This window comes from Falco cherrug, chromosome 9 (genome assembly GCF_023634085.1).
Source record: "Falco cherrug isolate bFalChe1 chromosome 9, bFalChe1.pri, whole genome shotgun sequence".
In the NCBI taxonomy this organism is placed as follows: domain Eukaryota; kingdom Metazoa; phylum Chordata; class Aves; order Falconiformes; family Falconidae; genus Falco; species Falco cherrug.
Genome location: NC_073705.1, coordinates 31,459,256 through 31,476,861, shown reverse-complemented (window position 1 = coordinate 31,476,861; position 17,606 = coordinate 31,459,256). Strand labels below are relative to the sequence as shown.

Genomic DNA, 17,606 nt, shown 5'->3' with positions numbered 1-17,606 from the left:
AGCAAAAGCCCCAGGGAGAAATTGTTCTTTTCCTGTTCACCACCAAACAGGCAGTCTAAAAAACTCTAGAATATTCCTAGAAGTAATGTTTTTAGAAGTTATTGTTCCATTTGAAATTTGTCTTTGCAGTGCAATGTACAGTATTTGAGTAGTGTTTTTGACATCTGAATGAACTAAAATATTAGATCAGTCTTTCCTGTGGGAAAGTCTAATTTTAGTAGGTTGGGTCAGACCAACTGGTGTCTACATGCTATGAATCTCAAACTAAACCATTTTTTTTGCCTTAGAAAAGGCATTTGAGCACAACTGTGCTTAAAGACAGCTTTCCCACACATCATGTTTTCCAACATTTTGCAAGCAGGGGTTTAGGACATTTAGATTTTCAAAGCAAAAAGGTCATGTTTCTGTGACTTGCCAGTTAAACAAACAAGTTCATGTTGAAAACTACACAATGATCCAATCCTGCATACCTGGCTGTAGAGCTCTACTGAGGACTCCCCCTTAAGCTGATGGCCTGTAAGGTAAGTATTGTGTGAAGATTCTATGTAGTAATATGACAGTGGAAAGTGCAAGTCCTCAGCATTCTCCTGTGACTCATCGTTTTTGGAGGCAAAATTGTCTTTATCCATCAAAAATCTAGAGGTGAGAAGATGTGAGGAAATGTTATAGTGCACTGAATCTTTTGTGACTGTCATACAAACATCAGTCACTGACGTTATCATATATATATTAGGATAATGATTAACACATAAGTAATTACCTTGCAAATCCTTCAAAAGATAGCAGCCCCTGCTGGCACATACTCACACTGGGTTCAAATTTCTACAAAGAGAAAGAGATTTAAGAGATATACAATAACAATTCTTAGAAATACAGCTTTTCCGTATTTTCACAGTGTGGTCTGCTTACTGAACTAACTAGTTTGTATGTAAACCCAGGGGTTTTTTGTGGATAAAGTTACTAGGTCCCTTCAGTATGCTCATGCTTGTTTTACCAATCAATAAGCAAGCAAACTAAACTCATAATAGAATCATTCAGGTTGGGAAGGATGCTGGGAAGTCATCTAATCCAGCCTACCATTCAAAGCAGAGTAGCACTTCACCTGAAATTACAAAGCATCTATAATTAGGCATCCTTCTTCTATCTATTGTGCTTAAACACACCACACCGCTATCTCAAATTAAAGAGACTTGTGGTATGCTAACTTGATGTTGGTTTAGAATTTCTGTCTTTTGAACTATGCAGTTTTATATTACATGCTGATTGTTGAAATACACAGGTTTTAGTCTTTTGTTAACTGCTAAGTGAGGGCTTAAGTCTGGAGTATATTAATTATTCATGTTTGGAGGAATTCAGGATTTTCTACACACTTTCTAATCACTTCAGCCATTGTATATAAGGGAATAAAATGTCCATGTTTGCTCTGAAATTTTTTTTATAATAAAATAAAAATATGTGGAAATGGTGTTTTGTTTAAACTCCAAATTAGGGTTAAGCTCTATCATAGGTGGTCACAGACAAGGAGAAAACAACGCACTGTCAGGAATACTTTTCCCAAGCGGTGACATCCATTTCTGGATAAAGCACACACAGCCAATAAAACTGTTTATTTGCATGATTTCTTTTTTCTTTTTATGGACATATTTATGGACATCTGCACAACTTTATAGCCCAGAATAAAGACAGTATGAAGTTTTAAATTCAAGTAAACTGTAGTGACATCAGCGTGAAAGGAGATATCCACACAGATATGCTATTCTGACTACCAGGCAGACAGCGCTAGTGAGGAAAACAGAAGTAACAAGAGTTCAAGTAAAAGGAATTGCAAGATGTTTGCATTACAGACCTGGATAATACTGAGGATTTCATCATAGGTGCAGTGTTCTCCTTGGCAATTCACTAGGAAGTCGTTTAGCTGCTGGATTCCCACTCCAAATATTCCCAGTGATGTGCTTTCAACTCCAGTACCATTGGTTACGATACTGGCAGCAGCAATAGCATCAGATATTTGCCTCTGGTTGTCTGATAGCTGCTGCCTGCTCTTAATGAACAGCCCAAGATCTGAAACATTCCTGGTCAACAAATCTTAGAAGAAAAAAAAAAAGGAAATATAAATACAAGTTATATAATTATGTCTATTATATATACTGTGTAGAACATAATGTAATATATAATACACATGAATATCTAACTGAATATTTTAGCACTGACATAGTAAATTAGAACAAAACCATCTTGTTTCTACTCACTAATAGAAGAAGGAGTATTAAGCATGTATGAAAACAGTGGGATTGGACTGTAAGTGTTCAATTACTATAAACAAAATCCTGGAACCTTTAACACGGATTCACAGCCATGTGAACACTGTCACCCAGACCTTCTTGTTTTCTCTCAGCACCACATACAGCCTCAAAGCCTGCCCTTTGCTGTGCAACCCCATATTCTTCCTGTGCAATCACTGTTTATCTTCTTCCAGTCCCATATGCCAATTGTACTGTACCCTCCCTGCAGGCTGCTTGGCAGAAGGATTGTGTTCTTTAAATGTAGACAAAGCTCCAGACTTAAGATTATGGTAACTGGGGAATGTAAAGGGGGACAGAGGTTTCCTTCCCCCTTGTCCCACATAAAGCAGATCTACTAAGAAACCAGACAGAAAAGAAACAACCAGATGAGACACAGGGCACAGCCCCCTCATTTCTCCTCCTTACATTTGCTCAGCATTTTAGCCCTTTCAGAGCTCCAGCAACCAGATACAGATTGCTGTCGTGGGCCCAGCCGCTCAGCAACAAGTTTTATGCCTCTGCTGTACCGTTACAAATATATCTGGCTAATGTAAAGCAGGAATACTTTTCCTCCCCTTCATTTCTGAACAAAGAACCCGTCTTATATCCTGTTAACTAGGTATTACTGGAAGTAAAGCAGCAATCCTCTGCTTACAATTGATAGTTCTTTATGAGACTGACTGAGACTTTTTCGTAAGGTAAACAACAGAAGATGCTCAGCAGTCTAACAGCCATATTTCCCTCTTTAACAAACCTAAATCAGGCTGGAATCCACTACTATTTTCATCAATCTTCAAATTGGTGTAAAGTGGAGCAGGCTCTAAACCGGATCGATTGCAAGGCACAGCATAGACGTCAAAAAGGTCTTTGAGATCCTTGCGGCTACGGACACTGCGAAAATATTTGAAAAGTTCAGGTTTTGCTCTTTTATAAACTTTGATGAATGAGATCAGTACAGAATAAAAATATATTTTACCTGAAAGATTTGAAGAGCTCTACAAATTCCACAAAAGTCATGTTACTATCAGACACCATGAAGTTCTGAAACCCCTTCATTCCTCCTTTAACGCGGCCATGCCAGCTGCTGCTGCTCCATGTGCTAAATCAGAAAGAGACTGCTATAGTTTGGTTACGTTAAATCTCTTATTAAAATATTGAAATATTATGCATTACTGCATTAACTTCATTTGTGCTCTCCTTAATGCATTTATTAACAATATTGGGAAGAGGAAAATAAAGCAGTATCTCAGAAGATGCATAAGGACAGTTTGTACCTTCTTGTTTTATAGCAGCTATTCTTTTCCCTCAAGACAACTGGAGACTGCCAGAATTAATGTATATGTATGCTATTTAAAACTCTTCCACGTGCAAAAGGGCCTGATGCAAATGGCACAAATGAAAGCATTCTCGTTTTCCCTTCAAAGAAAACAATGACAGTATTCTTGTAGCACAGGCTCTCTAGGAGGTTCATTGAAGATTTGCTAAGGGAAAAATAAAATGTATGTAAAATTCCTTTAAAGCTCTGTGCTGTCAAAATAAAATAGTAATATTCTGACTGGATATGCAAGAAAAACAAGTATTTTCCTTATGCACCTGGGGTTTCTTATACCTGGGAGCATTAAAAGTGCAGATTTTCAGAAGCGTAATGCCTCCCCTTTCCTGGCACTCAACCCTCACTGTTTTCCAGCCCGTGGGTTTCCCAGATGCTTCCCAAGAACAGCTGGGATTACAATCAGACACCTCAAAGACAGGTCAGCCTACAGTCCTCCTCTTCTTTTAGGCTTGGGCAGTAGCCTCTGGAGGGCATTTCCTTCTAGAAATGAGATTCTAATGATTTCCTCCTTTCAGCTTTGTGGGCTGAAGGAAGGAATGCAGACTGGAATTTCTTGAGAGCAAAGGCAGAAAATGATCACAGAAACAACTAGCTGTTTGGTGCTCCTTATTTTAGCTGACTTGAGTAATACCAAGCCCAACCAACTTCTTTACAACTGCAATTGTTAACCTAAGTTGTGCAGCTGAACAAAGTTTTTGAAGCAGAACCATTACATTTCCAAAAGCATCATCCCAAAATCTTCAGGCCACTACAGGATTTACCCTAGTAAGTGTAGTTAGGCCCCAAAATGAACTATCCCTTGAGCAGTATGAAAAAGTCCTTGGTGAATGTCATGTACTAACTCACAATGATGCCTTGAGCTCTTGAGCCACTTCCTGGGCCTAAACACCAATGAACACAGCCACAGGAATGGGATCTGCCAGCACCAGCATCCTGAAGAGAGGGATCTAAGCAGTCAGCACAAATATCAAGAATTGCCTAGTTTAAACCATAACTAACTGCAGAAGTTACTGTATCTGTTTCAAAATATCAAACTAGGTGACTGTGTGTCAGACTTTATTGCTCTATAACATTCAAATCTACAGCTCTATTAATCTAAGAATCCTGCCATCAGGTTCAGTACAAACAGTTCCAACAGCTGTGATGAAAAAACAGGGCCAGCTTGTTGTCCAGTGTTCCTAAAGACATTTACAGTCATCTGCTGCAAGCAGGTGACTTTTTAAATAAATATGCTACATCAGATTCCTGATCACTCCTGGCCTGGGGACGGATGCACGCAATTGAAAACAGAATGTGATTTAAAAGCATTTTAAATACCATCTGCTTTAGCTGATAATATCCAATGTGTTTGACATCGCTATGGCAAGTACTGACATACCGCATATAACTTTTTGACTAAGATAATTCCTAACATTTTTATCAGACAAGAAAAATAAATCATGATGAGGAAAGCCTCTTGACTACAGAAAACAGATTGGAACTGTAGGGTACCAAATGGGAGACCAGCAGCAGATCATAATGCTCAGTATTTCACCAGATGTGATCACTAAGGAGTAATACAGGTTGTTAAAAAAAAACCCAAACAAAACCAAAAACCCTAAGAAAACCCCACTACCACCACAACCAAAACCGTAATTAGTAGCAGTCTGGATTATACCTGTATACAGCTAAGGAGAGTGGCAGTTTACTCTCTCATCAAAAAAGCCCCCATCTCTAATTTTCTGTATCTTCCTATCTGTTTCCCAGTGCTGTTACCACCCTTTACCCTGCTTCCTCCACCTAAACAGGCAGCACTACATTTCTAAAGAACTTGGCAATTTGCCTGATGCACATCTGCCTTGAAAGATTGACAGAAGACAGCTGAAGGCTACCTGTGTTTGGAAATTATCTGGACATCTGGACTGTACAAGGATTTATTCTCAATGTGAATTATCTGTAAGTATGTCTGGAATATCAAGGTTGTGAGTTATATATGTAAAAATACTAGTTTTCGTTCGATACCTATAGGAATAACTATTATTGAAAACATACAATAAAGATAGCCAGGTCCTCCTCTTCTTAAATTGTTATCAGTACATTAGAATTATTTTGTCACTTTACAAAATTTTATTTTATTTAGCACTTTGCAATTAGAGGAGATGATCTAATTTACTGGTCAGGTAAACTTAACGCAGGTATTATATGGCAAGAGAAAGAGAAAAAGAACTAGAAATCTCTCTTGCTCTTCTTCTAGCTGCTATACCGCAGCTAACAATTACTTGTTACCACCTCAGTTTTCTGTGCTGCAAAGGCTTCTGTGCAACTCGGCGGGACCCTCTGCTTCCCACTCTCCTAAGTTCTGCGTTCTGTGAGGGATCACGCACTCAACTAACATGCACAACCAGCTCCTGTCTAACAGCGCCTACAACTACAAAGCCTTGTCAATGTTTCAGTCTAAATCCAGATGCTAATCTGAATCAATAAGCGCTGTTGGCTCTAATCTGTGCAGAGCCATACAAATGTGTACAAGCACTTCCAGTGGATCCTGTATTTCCCAGGTTGTTTCATCATCTAGGTCATTCCAACTTTTTGTTACTTTGGAAAATGGACACTTCATCTTAATTTATGATGCTACTGATAAAACTGGTTGTGTTTATCAAGTATATAACTTAATTTTTATGAGATTGCAGAATTAACAACAAATGGAGCAAAAAGAAACAAATGACGTCTGCATTCAGCCTGTGGAGGTTCCCAAACTTACTTTGCTCGTGTACCACTGCTGTTAAGGGCTGCAGCTTCCAAGAAGCGTATCACGCTGCTTGCAGTCTTCACTTACCACAGCTGCTTACCCCTTACCACAGACCACTGCCTCAGTCTGCTCCTCCATCAGTTATAGCTATAGTGCTAAAGGCATCCACCCTGCCACATTTTCTGAGTGGGGCAGAAAGGCTCAAGTTCACATTGCTCTGCACCGCTCAGCAACTGGCTCAGGTCTGGTTTGGTCCCCCATGGTGCTTGCCTGTCCCTAAGACATCATTTTTATTTTTCTGAAGTGTTTGAAATAAGCTGTGGCATACGTTATTCCCTGACAGACTGCCATTTATTTAATGTAACACAAAGCAATAGGCCATGCCATGACTGTGGGTGGATTGTCTGAAGGCACAGTCTTTGCTGGGAATATGTCCTACAGGACAGTATATTGTAGATGGTTTGAGACTGCATAAATTCTCTATCTAACCATATCCAACCATACTATCTGACTACATAAGTCTCTGGAGCAGACATTCCCAGAACTGAACCTAAATTCCATCTTTGAGGCAACCAGCTGGTTTACTCTGGAAGAGATCCCAGGAGTGAACTGATAAACAGTATAGGGTGGATGATCACAGGACTTTGCAGAAAAAGCAGAGATCCATCGAACTGGTAGCTTAGACTTACTGACCACAGTTGAGGCACATGTTAAGTTTCCACACACATGAAAAGTGACAAGCACAGTTCAGACCTATCAAGGGTCTGAAGGGTAAATACCAAGAATAGAACTTTCTCCGATGCTCCAAGTCTACTTACGGCTCATGAAAACTGGGTCAAGGTATTTGATAAAATGTAATTCTGTTCTCAGCTGTACCCTGAGCAAATTCTAACAAGAAGGGTCATATCAAGTTGGGGAGAGCTTTATCAAGTGACACTGTGGAGTTTCCAGACAACTTTGCCAGGGAAAACCTTGGGGAGGCCCATAGTGCTAAGCTGCACAGGGATCTGTACAGAAACCCAGGACTGAGAGGATTTAAAGGAACATTAGCTGTCCTTCCCCTGGGAATGCAAGTTCTCTTTTGAGCCTTTTAATCTCATTTAGAGAACAATAATTATTTTGGCATAAAAGCAAAAAGCAGATTTGAAAAACAGAGAAGCATTTTCCAGAGGTAGTAAAGCTGTATTCCTTCAGTTTAATGTAAAAGAAAGCTGTTACAATCCTTAAAAAAAAAAAAAAAGAAAAAATCTTACAGAGAGAAATCCAGTCTGGCATGACCATCCCATCTTTGTGAATGACAGTGAAGAATAAAAAGCAAAGAACATAATAAGAGTTTCAAAAAGCAATGTTAAAAGGAGAAGCAGCCAACTACAGATGTCCACAGGTAGCTCGGCTCTACTACTCACACCTAATGCCAAACCAACTGTTTTAAGTGTAAAAGAAAACTCCCTTAGAAATATACAACACAAGCCATTAATCAAGACATGTCTCTTCAAAAATAATGTTCTACCAGCAGTAGTAAACTATTCCATTATTTACCATTGCTCCCCTGGAAAGCCCAAGGTTCATACTCATCACCATACCTCAGTATTCATTCTCTTGAAAGACAATGGAAGGCCCCTGTTGAGACCTTCTTGTATGTCATAATCCACATAATGTCCATCCACATTCCTGACATACCATTATTGTTCTATTACAACTACTACCACCCAGCACCATTACCACTCCTAAGATTAATACAATAGTGCACTATGTCACTGCACAACTGCAGCACAACCTTTTGCACTGCCTAAGTGACACAGAAAGGATGAACGTTCAAGGAGCAGAGGCCTGTAAGAGAAAGATTTCAAACCTGTTCCTTCAGCAGCCCTGGATGGTACTGCAATCAGCACCAGGAATGTCAGCAAAGTTAACACTCCCACAGGCAGAAATGACTTGTGCTGAGAAACCTCAGAACTCCAGTTCACACATCTATAACATTTATGTGATTTGCATTATACAGAAGACATCTATAACTATGTTTTGGAGAAGATCCGGAGAATGAGTTAAAGTCCATATTTGTGTAGTTTTGGAACAGCGTTCCAGTCTGCTTCTGTAACAGACAAACTGAAGTATGCTGCTCAGGGACTTGCTACAAAGCCACCCTCTAAACCGTGGTATTTCAGCTAAAATGTCATGTGTGTTCTACAATGTGTTTTAGATGTCTAACAAACGGCTAATGATGTTTCCGGTATTGCTTTTGTCGAATTTCATCAGTTTGACATGAAAACCACATTTGATGATAATTAAGTAATAGTAACTTTTTTCTTTTTAAATCAAAGCATTGATTCTGTCCTTACCTAGTCTGACTCTTGCTTGAAGAAATTACAGGAGAGGAGACTGGTCTTGCTGGTGAAGATGATGTAGCTCCTAAATTAGGAGATCCAGATGCTGTCAGAGAGTGTGCTCTTCTTGACGGCAGGTTGTTAGATTGAGAAGCATTAATAATAATATTTTGATCTACGGAGAAAAACAAAGTTTGCAGCACAATTACATCTGGCCCAGTAAAAATGTATTTTTAACACCATAAAAAATATCTGTATAAGAAGACTTTAAGCAAAACCCTGAGGGAATTTTAAGTACTGAGGTGATATATCTACCTGGTTCTTCGTGTTCATCAATATCTTGAGGATCCGAACCACTCCTATTACGATATTCCTTACAGCTTTTTGCCTTTCGAGTTGCCATTTCATCATCAGTGGCCTCTCCACTTTCGCCCTAGAAATAACGAGCACCAAAATAAACGTCCCAAACCCACTACTATTCCCATTCTTTAACAGTGCAATCTGTAACAATCCCATGAGATAGATCATCTATTCCTTACAAAGCAGACTCCTGTAGGGCTAATACCAGGAGAAAAGAGACAACTTAAACAGGATACATAGTAAAGTGCGGGACCATTAGGAGTTCTCAGTTTGACATCACACAGAAGATGCAACGATTGCACCTCTCTAAAGTGGTGCAGCTGGTTTTACACTACTCCGCTGGTGCATAGGAGCCCTAAAGAGGACAGATCTTGTCATCTGAGGATCTCCCCTACCTGCCCACTAGAACATGTAGATAATGTAAAGCTGCTAGTCTCTGCATTTTCCTCTCTCGGCTATTGCTGAAAGCGGTTGAGTCCAGGAAAGGAGAGGAAACTACCAGACTTAGTCCAGTGTTCCTGTCACCCATATAAGATAAAACTGTGTGCTACTCTGAGGCTGAGTAACTGTGGTGATGTTTCTGGGAACATGAAAACAAAAAGGAGCAAAGAAACTGACACCCACCTCCAAATATCACTTTGTATATTAATATTTTTTTATTTGCAATATTTTATTTTTATACAGAGGTGGCACCTAAAGGTCTCAACAAAATTCTGTCCCCTTCTGCTAGCCCCAGCACCCACATGTCCTGAGAATGCTTCAAGCATGAGAAAAGAAACCGGAACTATTGGAAAGCAGTTAAGCCCAAAACCCGAACCTGCAACAAACAGCTTTAAAATTACCATCTAACTTTTTTCCTCTGGTTCAGAATACAGTTAGCTACATAGTAACTGTAGGAGGGAAACAAATCAGCCAGATAAGCAACAAAATAAATGAATAACAAAATACTATACCCTCATGAGTACTTTCTTCTTTTTCTTAGCTGTGCTTATTCCCAGAGTGTTGTTTCTCTGTACACAAGGTTTCTCGGTGCTCTTAGTGAGAGTTCCTGTGCTTGTGTTTCTTGCACTCCATCGACGGCCTCCAAACAGTTCAACAGCCTGAGCCAAGGTTGGGCCTTCAAACCTTCCATCCTCCTACAAAAATTGTCAGCGTTAACAAAACAAAGAAAATAAGAACAGACACATCTTCTTCAGCAATAATATAGATATCTCTAAGGAACCAATGAAAGATAAAACATCAAGAGGAGGCAATTTTAAATTACTGCATGAATACCAGAGGGCTATTTTGGGGATTTTTTTTTTCCCCTAACTCTGATCACTCAGTATATCAGCACCCTTTCCAAGTACAGTCATTGCTTCTTCTTTAATAAAATACTTACTCCAAAATTGCAAACATACGAAGAGCTTCATAATAAAAAAAAAAGATTTAACTTCAGTGTACTGAAAACATGCAAGGTTTGACAGAACATTATGTGGAGAATCAGATCTTATTGATTTAAGCCGTGTTACAAAGTTGGCGATTTGGTGCTCATCTTTAATCTTAGCTTACTTATAACAGAAATTAATTACAGTACATTAAGTTGTTGACAACTTTGAACTTTTCTTATACAAAATCACAGCATCTTTTACCTGGTAAAGGCTGACATACTGTTTCCGTAGCCACTGTAGTCTTTGATCAGGGAATCTCCTCATTTTTCTTACAGCTTTAGTCAATTCCAGCAGTCCATCATACAGCATTCTGGCAGTGTATTTTGGAGCAACAAAGTGCAGCAACTTATTATCAGTAGTATGGAGTCCATAAAGTAGTGTTATACCGTTTTCTTCAAGGGACATGTTACAAAGTTTATTTTGAACACACACAGTGTGCATATCAATGCCAGAGTGTCCCATATATACAGCCTTGGCTGAAAATAAGTCCAAAAAACCTTCCACCAGTCCTGTATTACCAAGAAACTGACATTTACCAAGCTCAGCAGTATTACCCAGCAAACTCAGTTTTGCCTTGGCATTTGCAGGGCAAACCGTTGTGGGTTTTGTCCAAGTCAAAGTACTATTGTCAGGCTGAAGCTGAAGAAAGCAACGTGCTGAGAGATGTGTCTCCTGGTCATAATGAATAACGGTTGCCCCTTGTTGCATGAACTGATGGACATCAGCCCTGATAGATAACACATACCAGGGAATGAGTTCTATCCCATGGCAGAAAGCCTTTTGTTGCTCTTCTGTTGAATTTGTGTCCCACTCCTTCAACTGCTCAAATATATCACTTTCAGAATCAGAAAGATCTCCAATTATAAATCTGTATGTAAACAAAGATGAGATACATTTAGTGATATACATGCTGATTTACACTGGTTGATGAATATCTATTCTCCTATAGTTTCAATAAAACTAATACCAACATTAATTAAAATATTAACATGAAACTCGTATGCAGCAACCAAAATTTCTGAAGTATTTTGCCATAATTAGAAACAGTAGATACAGAGCAACAATTCTGAACTAATGGAGTACTTAAAGTTTTCTTCCCTGCAGAAGCCTCTAACATGTATGAGTGCACTAATCAATGTTTTGATATTGCTTTAATGAACACAGAAAAAAGCGAACTGTTCTGTGCAAAGCAGAGCTAATAAAGCATATTTTCCTAAGGATATCCAGCCAACAAATCCAAATCAGCTTCCTCTGCATATCCTTCAAGGTATCTTGAATACCCTCAGTGCTTCTCCTTCACATCGCCACAGCACCCTCAGCTCCTGCCCATGTCCTACCAGCTGAGCAAAAGACAATTCATGTTGAGACTTGTTCCAAGTCACATACACTATCTCCCTAAGCTGAACAGCACAGATAACCATTAGCTCTTCCTCAAACTCTTCCCTACCCAGGGCACTAATTTGAATGTTTCTCTTATTCCATACGTCGATTCTAATGATTCCTTTAAGACTTTATTAATCAGTGAGATCTCTGTCTCTCCACCAAATTTAGCCAAAAGTGACTAACAGGCTGAGGATTTACTGCTTGTGGTGAGGAGGCTGACAAAGGCAAAATAACTGTATCGGCCTTAACTGTAGCTCTGTTTCCTTGGGAAATCTTCCTGAAAAGAAAAAGCATTATAACTGAGCTGCTATAAACTGTCTTACCATAGTCTTACCAGACAAATGTACATTAAAATATATACCTGTATTACACAAGATTAAGATTCTCAAATTCTGAGTGCATGGCTGGAGGAGTCTAATACAGTGCAGACAGAAATGCCAGAGCTTTGTTTATGCCTTATTTCACATTTGATAGCACTGGCACGCTGCAGATTAAAACATACAAGAAGCAGGTAAGCCAAGGACACACGCATAACCATATGCAGAAACATAACCTTTGACATGAGCTGCCAAAAGCGACACAGCCATCAATTACTGAGAACACACTTACGCTACTTGCTTTGAATCAGAAGCTTTCCTTACATGTGCTGCACTGAGATGCAAGGAAATGAAAAGAAAGGATAAAGGAAACGTTAAAACAGATTGCAGTTTTAGAGGGGAAAATTGCATGGGATACCAAAAGTAAAGAACTTGAGGGTTTCCTCTAATATTTTACAGGGTATTTACTGTAATTAGGAAAGCTGAAAAGTGAAGGTGAGATCAGGCTAATAAAGCGATGCATCAAAGTTTAGAGTATCTTAATAGGGCATTTGATAAACAATTCCACAAAAACTTTATTTCAAACTTGATTTTTTTTGTCTTTTACTGCCTACCTTTATTTGAGAACTCTTAAGACAGAGTTCTGTCTCAAGACAGAATAAAGATTCAAGCTCGATATTTATCTCGCACATACAGATATTCAGGGTGATTAGACAGGTCACTGAGCACAGAAGGATACAGTTTATTTGCTAACACAACTGGGGAAGTAATTATACCCACTACCCAGTGATTTTATTAGATGCCTTTCATTTTCTTCAAATCAAACTAACCTACCAGCTTTGGTGGGTTCATGTTCCACAACATTACTCCAAATCAGCAAAAGGCTGAAAATCTGTCTTGCGATTTTAAAGTAATGAGAAACATTATACAGTGTATTTTTCTGCTTTTATGACCTGCAATCATCAGGTAATAAAAATTATTATGTAACTTGGATTTTATAATACTGTATGCAAATATGACTTTCATATTTGCATACAAAGTTTCACAAGAAAGAGATCCAAGTTTCTTCTTTAGAACTCTTTAGCTGTTCATAGCATTAAAAATAAACCAAACATCACAGCCTCCATATGACATGGACAACAGAATATGGCCCTTTGCCTCTGCAGCAATTTGTCCTGTGCCTCACCCGGTTCTCTGAATGCCCAGGAAAGAGATGGTAGGTGAATAAAGAATTTCCAGTCTATGAGGTACTTCAGCTAAATAAACACTTTCGGAAGGATTTTTCCAAAAGGCGTTTAACTGTCAAAATCGGTCCTTACTGCACCAGAACTACAGATACTAATAATTTTATTCTAGGATTATATAACTTTGTAATTTATTTATTTATTTATTATATAATTATTCTTATATAAAATAATTCACATATATTTTATATAACATAATCTTTATTTATTATATAATTATATTATGAGGTATTATATATATTACTACAATACTTTAATTACCTATCTGCAGTTTTCATTTACATTTTAAACTTCCATTGCAGTGTCACATTAGCTTTTTGTCCCCTGCATTTCATTCCCGCTTCAACTACATTGGAACTTACTAGATTATATTTAAATATAACGGATAAATAACTAATTTACCAAGAACTGATTTCATAAACACATAACAAAAAGAACTTCATCTTCTCCATACTGTTCTCTTTTATATGTAAATTCTACTTTGTTCATCCAAGTGAAACGTTGATTTCCATAACTTATTCTCCATATGAACTGTGCGTTGCAAGCTGATTCTAAACCATATTAATTAACAAAAATAATTCCTGGAAGAAAGTATTTGAACTGAAGTCAGAGATAACATAAATGGACAGAGAAGTGGATCTGTCTTTCTTGGCCTGATCTACTGCTCCGCTTCCCAGAAGCAACTAAAGCCAGATGTGAATAATTCCATTAGAAACCATTCTTTCAGGAAATAATGATTATTTATTTGAAATGAAATTTAGAATTGCATGCTAATGAAATAAATGCATTTAAAACAGGAAGATGGTAGTTCCTTCTTAGGCAGTCGCTTACTAGATTTTATTTGTAAGTAGCTGAAATACGTTGGATACTTCTGAACATACGGATATTTCTGATAGACATTATCAATAAAATAATTCAAATGAGGATCTAAGCATGCTATTTTATGCAAGTCTTCATGTAATTTTACAGCGCTTCACCTCTGAACAGTACAGTTCTGTTACTAAATTTGGAGTTATCCTAACACGGTTACTTAGATTAAAGCTGGTCCACCTGTCTATATGGGCTGCAACTTCACTGCAAAACAAGATTCTAGAACATCAAGTGATGTCTTAAACTTTGCATTTATCGCATTTCTTGCTGGTGAATAGCACAGAATACACCAGGTCTTCGAAGTGAAAATCTGAGATTACTGAACACTGGGCTTTTTTACATGGGGCACAATTAAGTAAACTTCTATACAAAATAGCAGGACTACAGCAATCTGCAAATGCACAATGTGTACTGACTTACAAATGTTTTCTGGACATAATTTAAAAAAGCCTCACATGAGCATGTCCTTAAAAGAAGAGGGCTTTTGAAGGATAATAAATAACCTTTATTTCGAAGGGAGTAGAACGCTGCCCAAGCATGCAGAATATAATGTTCTGAGCTCTGATAACAGTATGTCCCGGTGCTATTCCTGTCACCACAGATCAAAACTGTAATCACAACCATGGATTTTCAATGCTCTATGTGTAACACAAAAAGGATTTACTCTTACTATGAGATGAAGTAACTACACCACAAGGGAAAATGTAACTATATAGTTTCCAAGCATTTGAGTATCAGATACTTAGCACAGCTGCAGGGAGAAAAGTTATGAATTGGAAAAGAATAAACACAACAGAAGATGTTAAAGTTGCCCTTATTTTTAAAAGTAAGCCTTGATAAAATGATATTAAAGATTAAAAACATGAAATACATAGGTGATGACAGAAAATAAAATGAGACTTACTGGTACCGGTTTCTGTCTTTCAAAGAGTTTTTCCTTGAATTGGTCCCTTCACTAAAATTATCTTCACCCTCTTCAGATTCCAAACTGCGATTGCAGCTCCGAATAGTTTGAAAGATATTGTTTGCTGTTGATTCTTTTTCTGGATTATTTAAACCATCTTGGCCTACTCGTTGCAAGAAATTATCTTGTCCACTGTAATCTGAAACAAACTAGAGATATCTAAAATATTAGTATAGTAATAAATAGAATATTGTGTCATCTACTCACTGGAGATACTTTTACAATAATTAAGAATATTTAGCATATATTTCCTATTAGCTTCTAATGGGATTTTGTACCGACTTCTAATCCTAAACAGACCAAATCACTGCATAAATCAAGTAACATATGTTACAGTAACTCCCGAAAACTTTTTTAAAGCCTCAGTCTTACTCTTTTAATCTAACAGGGGCATTTGTCTTTTAAAACTGAAATGATAAAACTCAAAGGAATTGCTTCTTTTCATAGAGGAGAAACTTGATCCACTGAGCTTCTGAATGTCACTTGTAAGGAACTGAAAACCTTCCAATTCTCAATGAGCTAAGTGGAAGGTCACAGCACTTAACAGAAAATACCTACATCTTTAAGGATTTACATACATACATTACCCAAAGTATAAACATGATCCTTTGGTACTAACATTAAAGTACTCCGATACTGAGCCAGGTATAAACAACAAAATTTAAATTACTACAGTAACTATGGGAATGAAATCAAGGTCCATGTAACTGAACAGCCTGCTAACAGTCTGGTTTAGAAAACTTTAATTAGATTATGCCTTTGTATAAAATAATAAATATAAAATAAAGCACTGGATGCCTGTAAACATAACCTCTTTAGAGCATCAATCTTGTTTACCTCTAACGTTTCGTCCTGGGAGTTATATCGTGGACAGAGTCTGATAAGGCTTGATGCTCCATCCAAAACTTCACAAAGCTCTTTTAAAAATACACCACAGAAAGGAACGACTTTGCAGCCTGGAATATTGAGTGCCCGATTGACCACTTTCCTGTATTCAGATGATGACTCATGTTGTGCCATAGCATCTTTCAGACTTCGCATGGTTTCAATATCAGACTGGTCCATAAATTGCCACATTTTTAAAACTTTTCTTGACCTATTGCAAAAAGAGATCACAATATTTATTAGAAAAATTTAAACTAATTCACATCAACACCCACAGCATACACGTAACAGAGGAAATTACCATCATTACTCAGAAATGAATGAATGAAATCAAGGTAATTATTTCCATGAAAATTCTGGTTAGTGGACCATTTCCCCTGCTTTGAATTATTAAAGAACAAAACTCAAAAGGAGAAACAAGCAGTCTAATCTACTGGAGTAACATCTGACATTTTAATAAAAGCCCAGCTGCATAAGACAAGTAGGCTTTCTAACATTTTCATTGTGTCATTGCCTTAATAAGGGCTGGGAAGCAGTAAGATTAAGGAAATGGCATAAAGATAAACCAGATGGTTTATTACAAATTCCTTTAGTTGTATTATGAACAATCCATAAAGTTAGCAAAAGGGGTTTTCAAATTAAATTTATTTAAAATAATTTACATTATTTTTTTCCCCATTTCACTCACAACATAAATTATTTATTTTTAAAGAAATAAGTAAGTCAGGACCACGTTCCAGCTCTCACACATCAATGCAGTGCTGTAAATGAAAAGAATCTTTGATTTCAAACAGAAATAGCATCTGGTGCTCCCCAAGGACTGCAAGTACCACTGGGAATTCCCTCACCTGAGCTGTCTGTCTATGTGATAACATGGCCTTCCTACCCTCCCCTGGCCCCAGACATACCAAAAGGACTGTAGAAACACTAACAGTAGAATGTCTTTAACCCCACTTTCTGTCCCTGTCCCTGAAACGCTGCTGATCACCAGGCTTCCTCTCTCCTCTTTTCCTTGTGCTGTGCAGACGCATTAGAGATAAAATAAAGCCCTCAGTTGGCTTTGCATTTTTCATCACAACTTACACGGCTTGGAGACTGGATGCGTTCTGCTCAGAAAGACTCCTTGTGCCTAGAAGTGTTGCAAATGTGTTTTATATACCAAAAGCGTAAACAAATAGCTCAATGAGAATCCTTACTAAACCACAAAGAGGGACAATACAAACATTTCAAAGCTTTGGTACACAAACACTGTATACAAGGAGGGCCAAAACTAAAGAGAGAAGGAATCTGATCTTAAGTCTTCCCTGTTCCTTCCAATTTGCTGCCCTCTGAACTGCTCTTGCAAAGGCACCGCTTTCCTGCTCACCCAGCCCCCTGTGAACCTGCAGTCCTGTACAAGAGCGAGCAATGCTGTTTCTAACCCCATACTCTCTCCTCCTGGAGACACTGCAGGTCTGGCTATGTAAGGCCATGTCAGCATGAGATT

General features: G+C 38.0%; 1 protein-coding gene across 3 annotated transcripts in view; it reads right to left on the bottom strand.

Annotated features, from left to right (window-relative positions):
• PLCE1 (phospholipase C epsilon 1) overlaps positions 1-17,606 on the bottom strand; it is a 163,928-nt gene that overhangs the window by 27,694 nt on the left and 118,628 nt on the right. For 2 of the 3 annotated variants that reach the window (XM_055720516.1, XM_055720515.1), the window contains exons 6-17: positions 16,073-16,331; positions 15,176-15,384; positions 12,450-12,491; positions 10,659-11,325; positions 9,981-10,163; positions 8,983-9,100; positions 8,683-8,842; positions 3,259-3,381; positions 3,037-3,173; positions 1,847-2,085; positions 761-822; positions 471-636 (exon numbers count right to left, since the gene is read on the bottom strand). In XM_055720516.1, coding sequence (XP_055576491.1) covers positions 471-636; positions 761-822; positions 1,847-2,085; positions 3,037-3,173; positions 3,259-3,381; positions 8,683-8,842; positions 8,983-9,100; positions 9,981-10,163; positions 10,659-11,325; positions 12,450-12,491; positions 15,176-15,384; positions 16,073-16,331 — 2,365 coding nt within the window. The remainder of the gene's footprint in view (positions 1-470; positions 637-760; positions 823-1,846; positions 2,086-3,036; positions 3,174-3,258; positions 3,382-8,682; positions 8,843-8,982; positions 9,101-9,980; positions 10,164-10,658; positions 11,326-12,449; positions 12,492-15,175; positions 15,385-16,072; positions 16,332-17,606) is intronic. The other variant, XM_055720517.1, reaches the window with a different exon arrangement.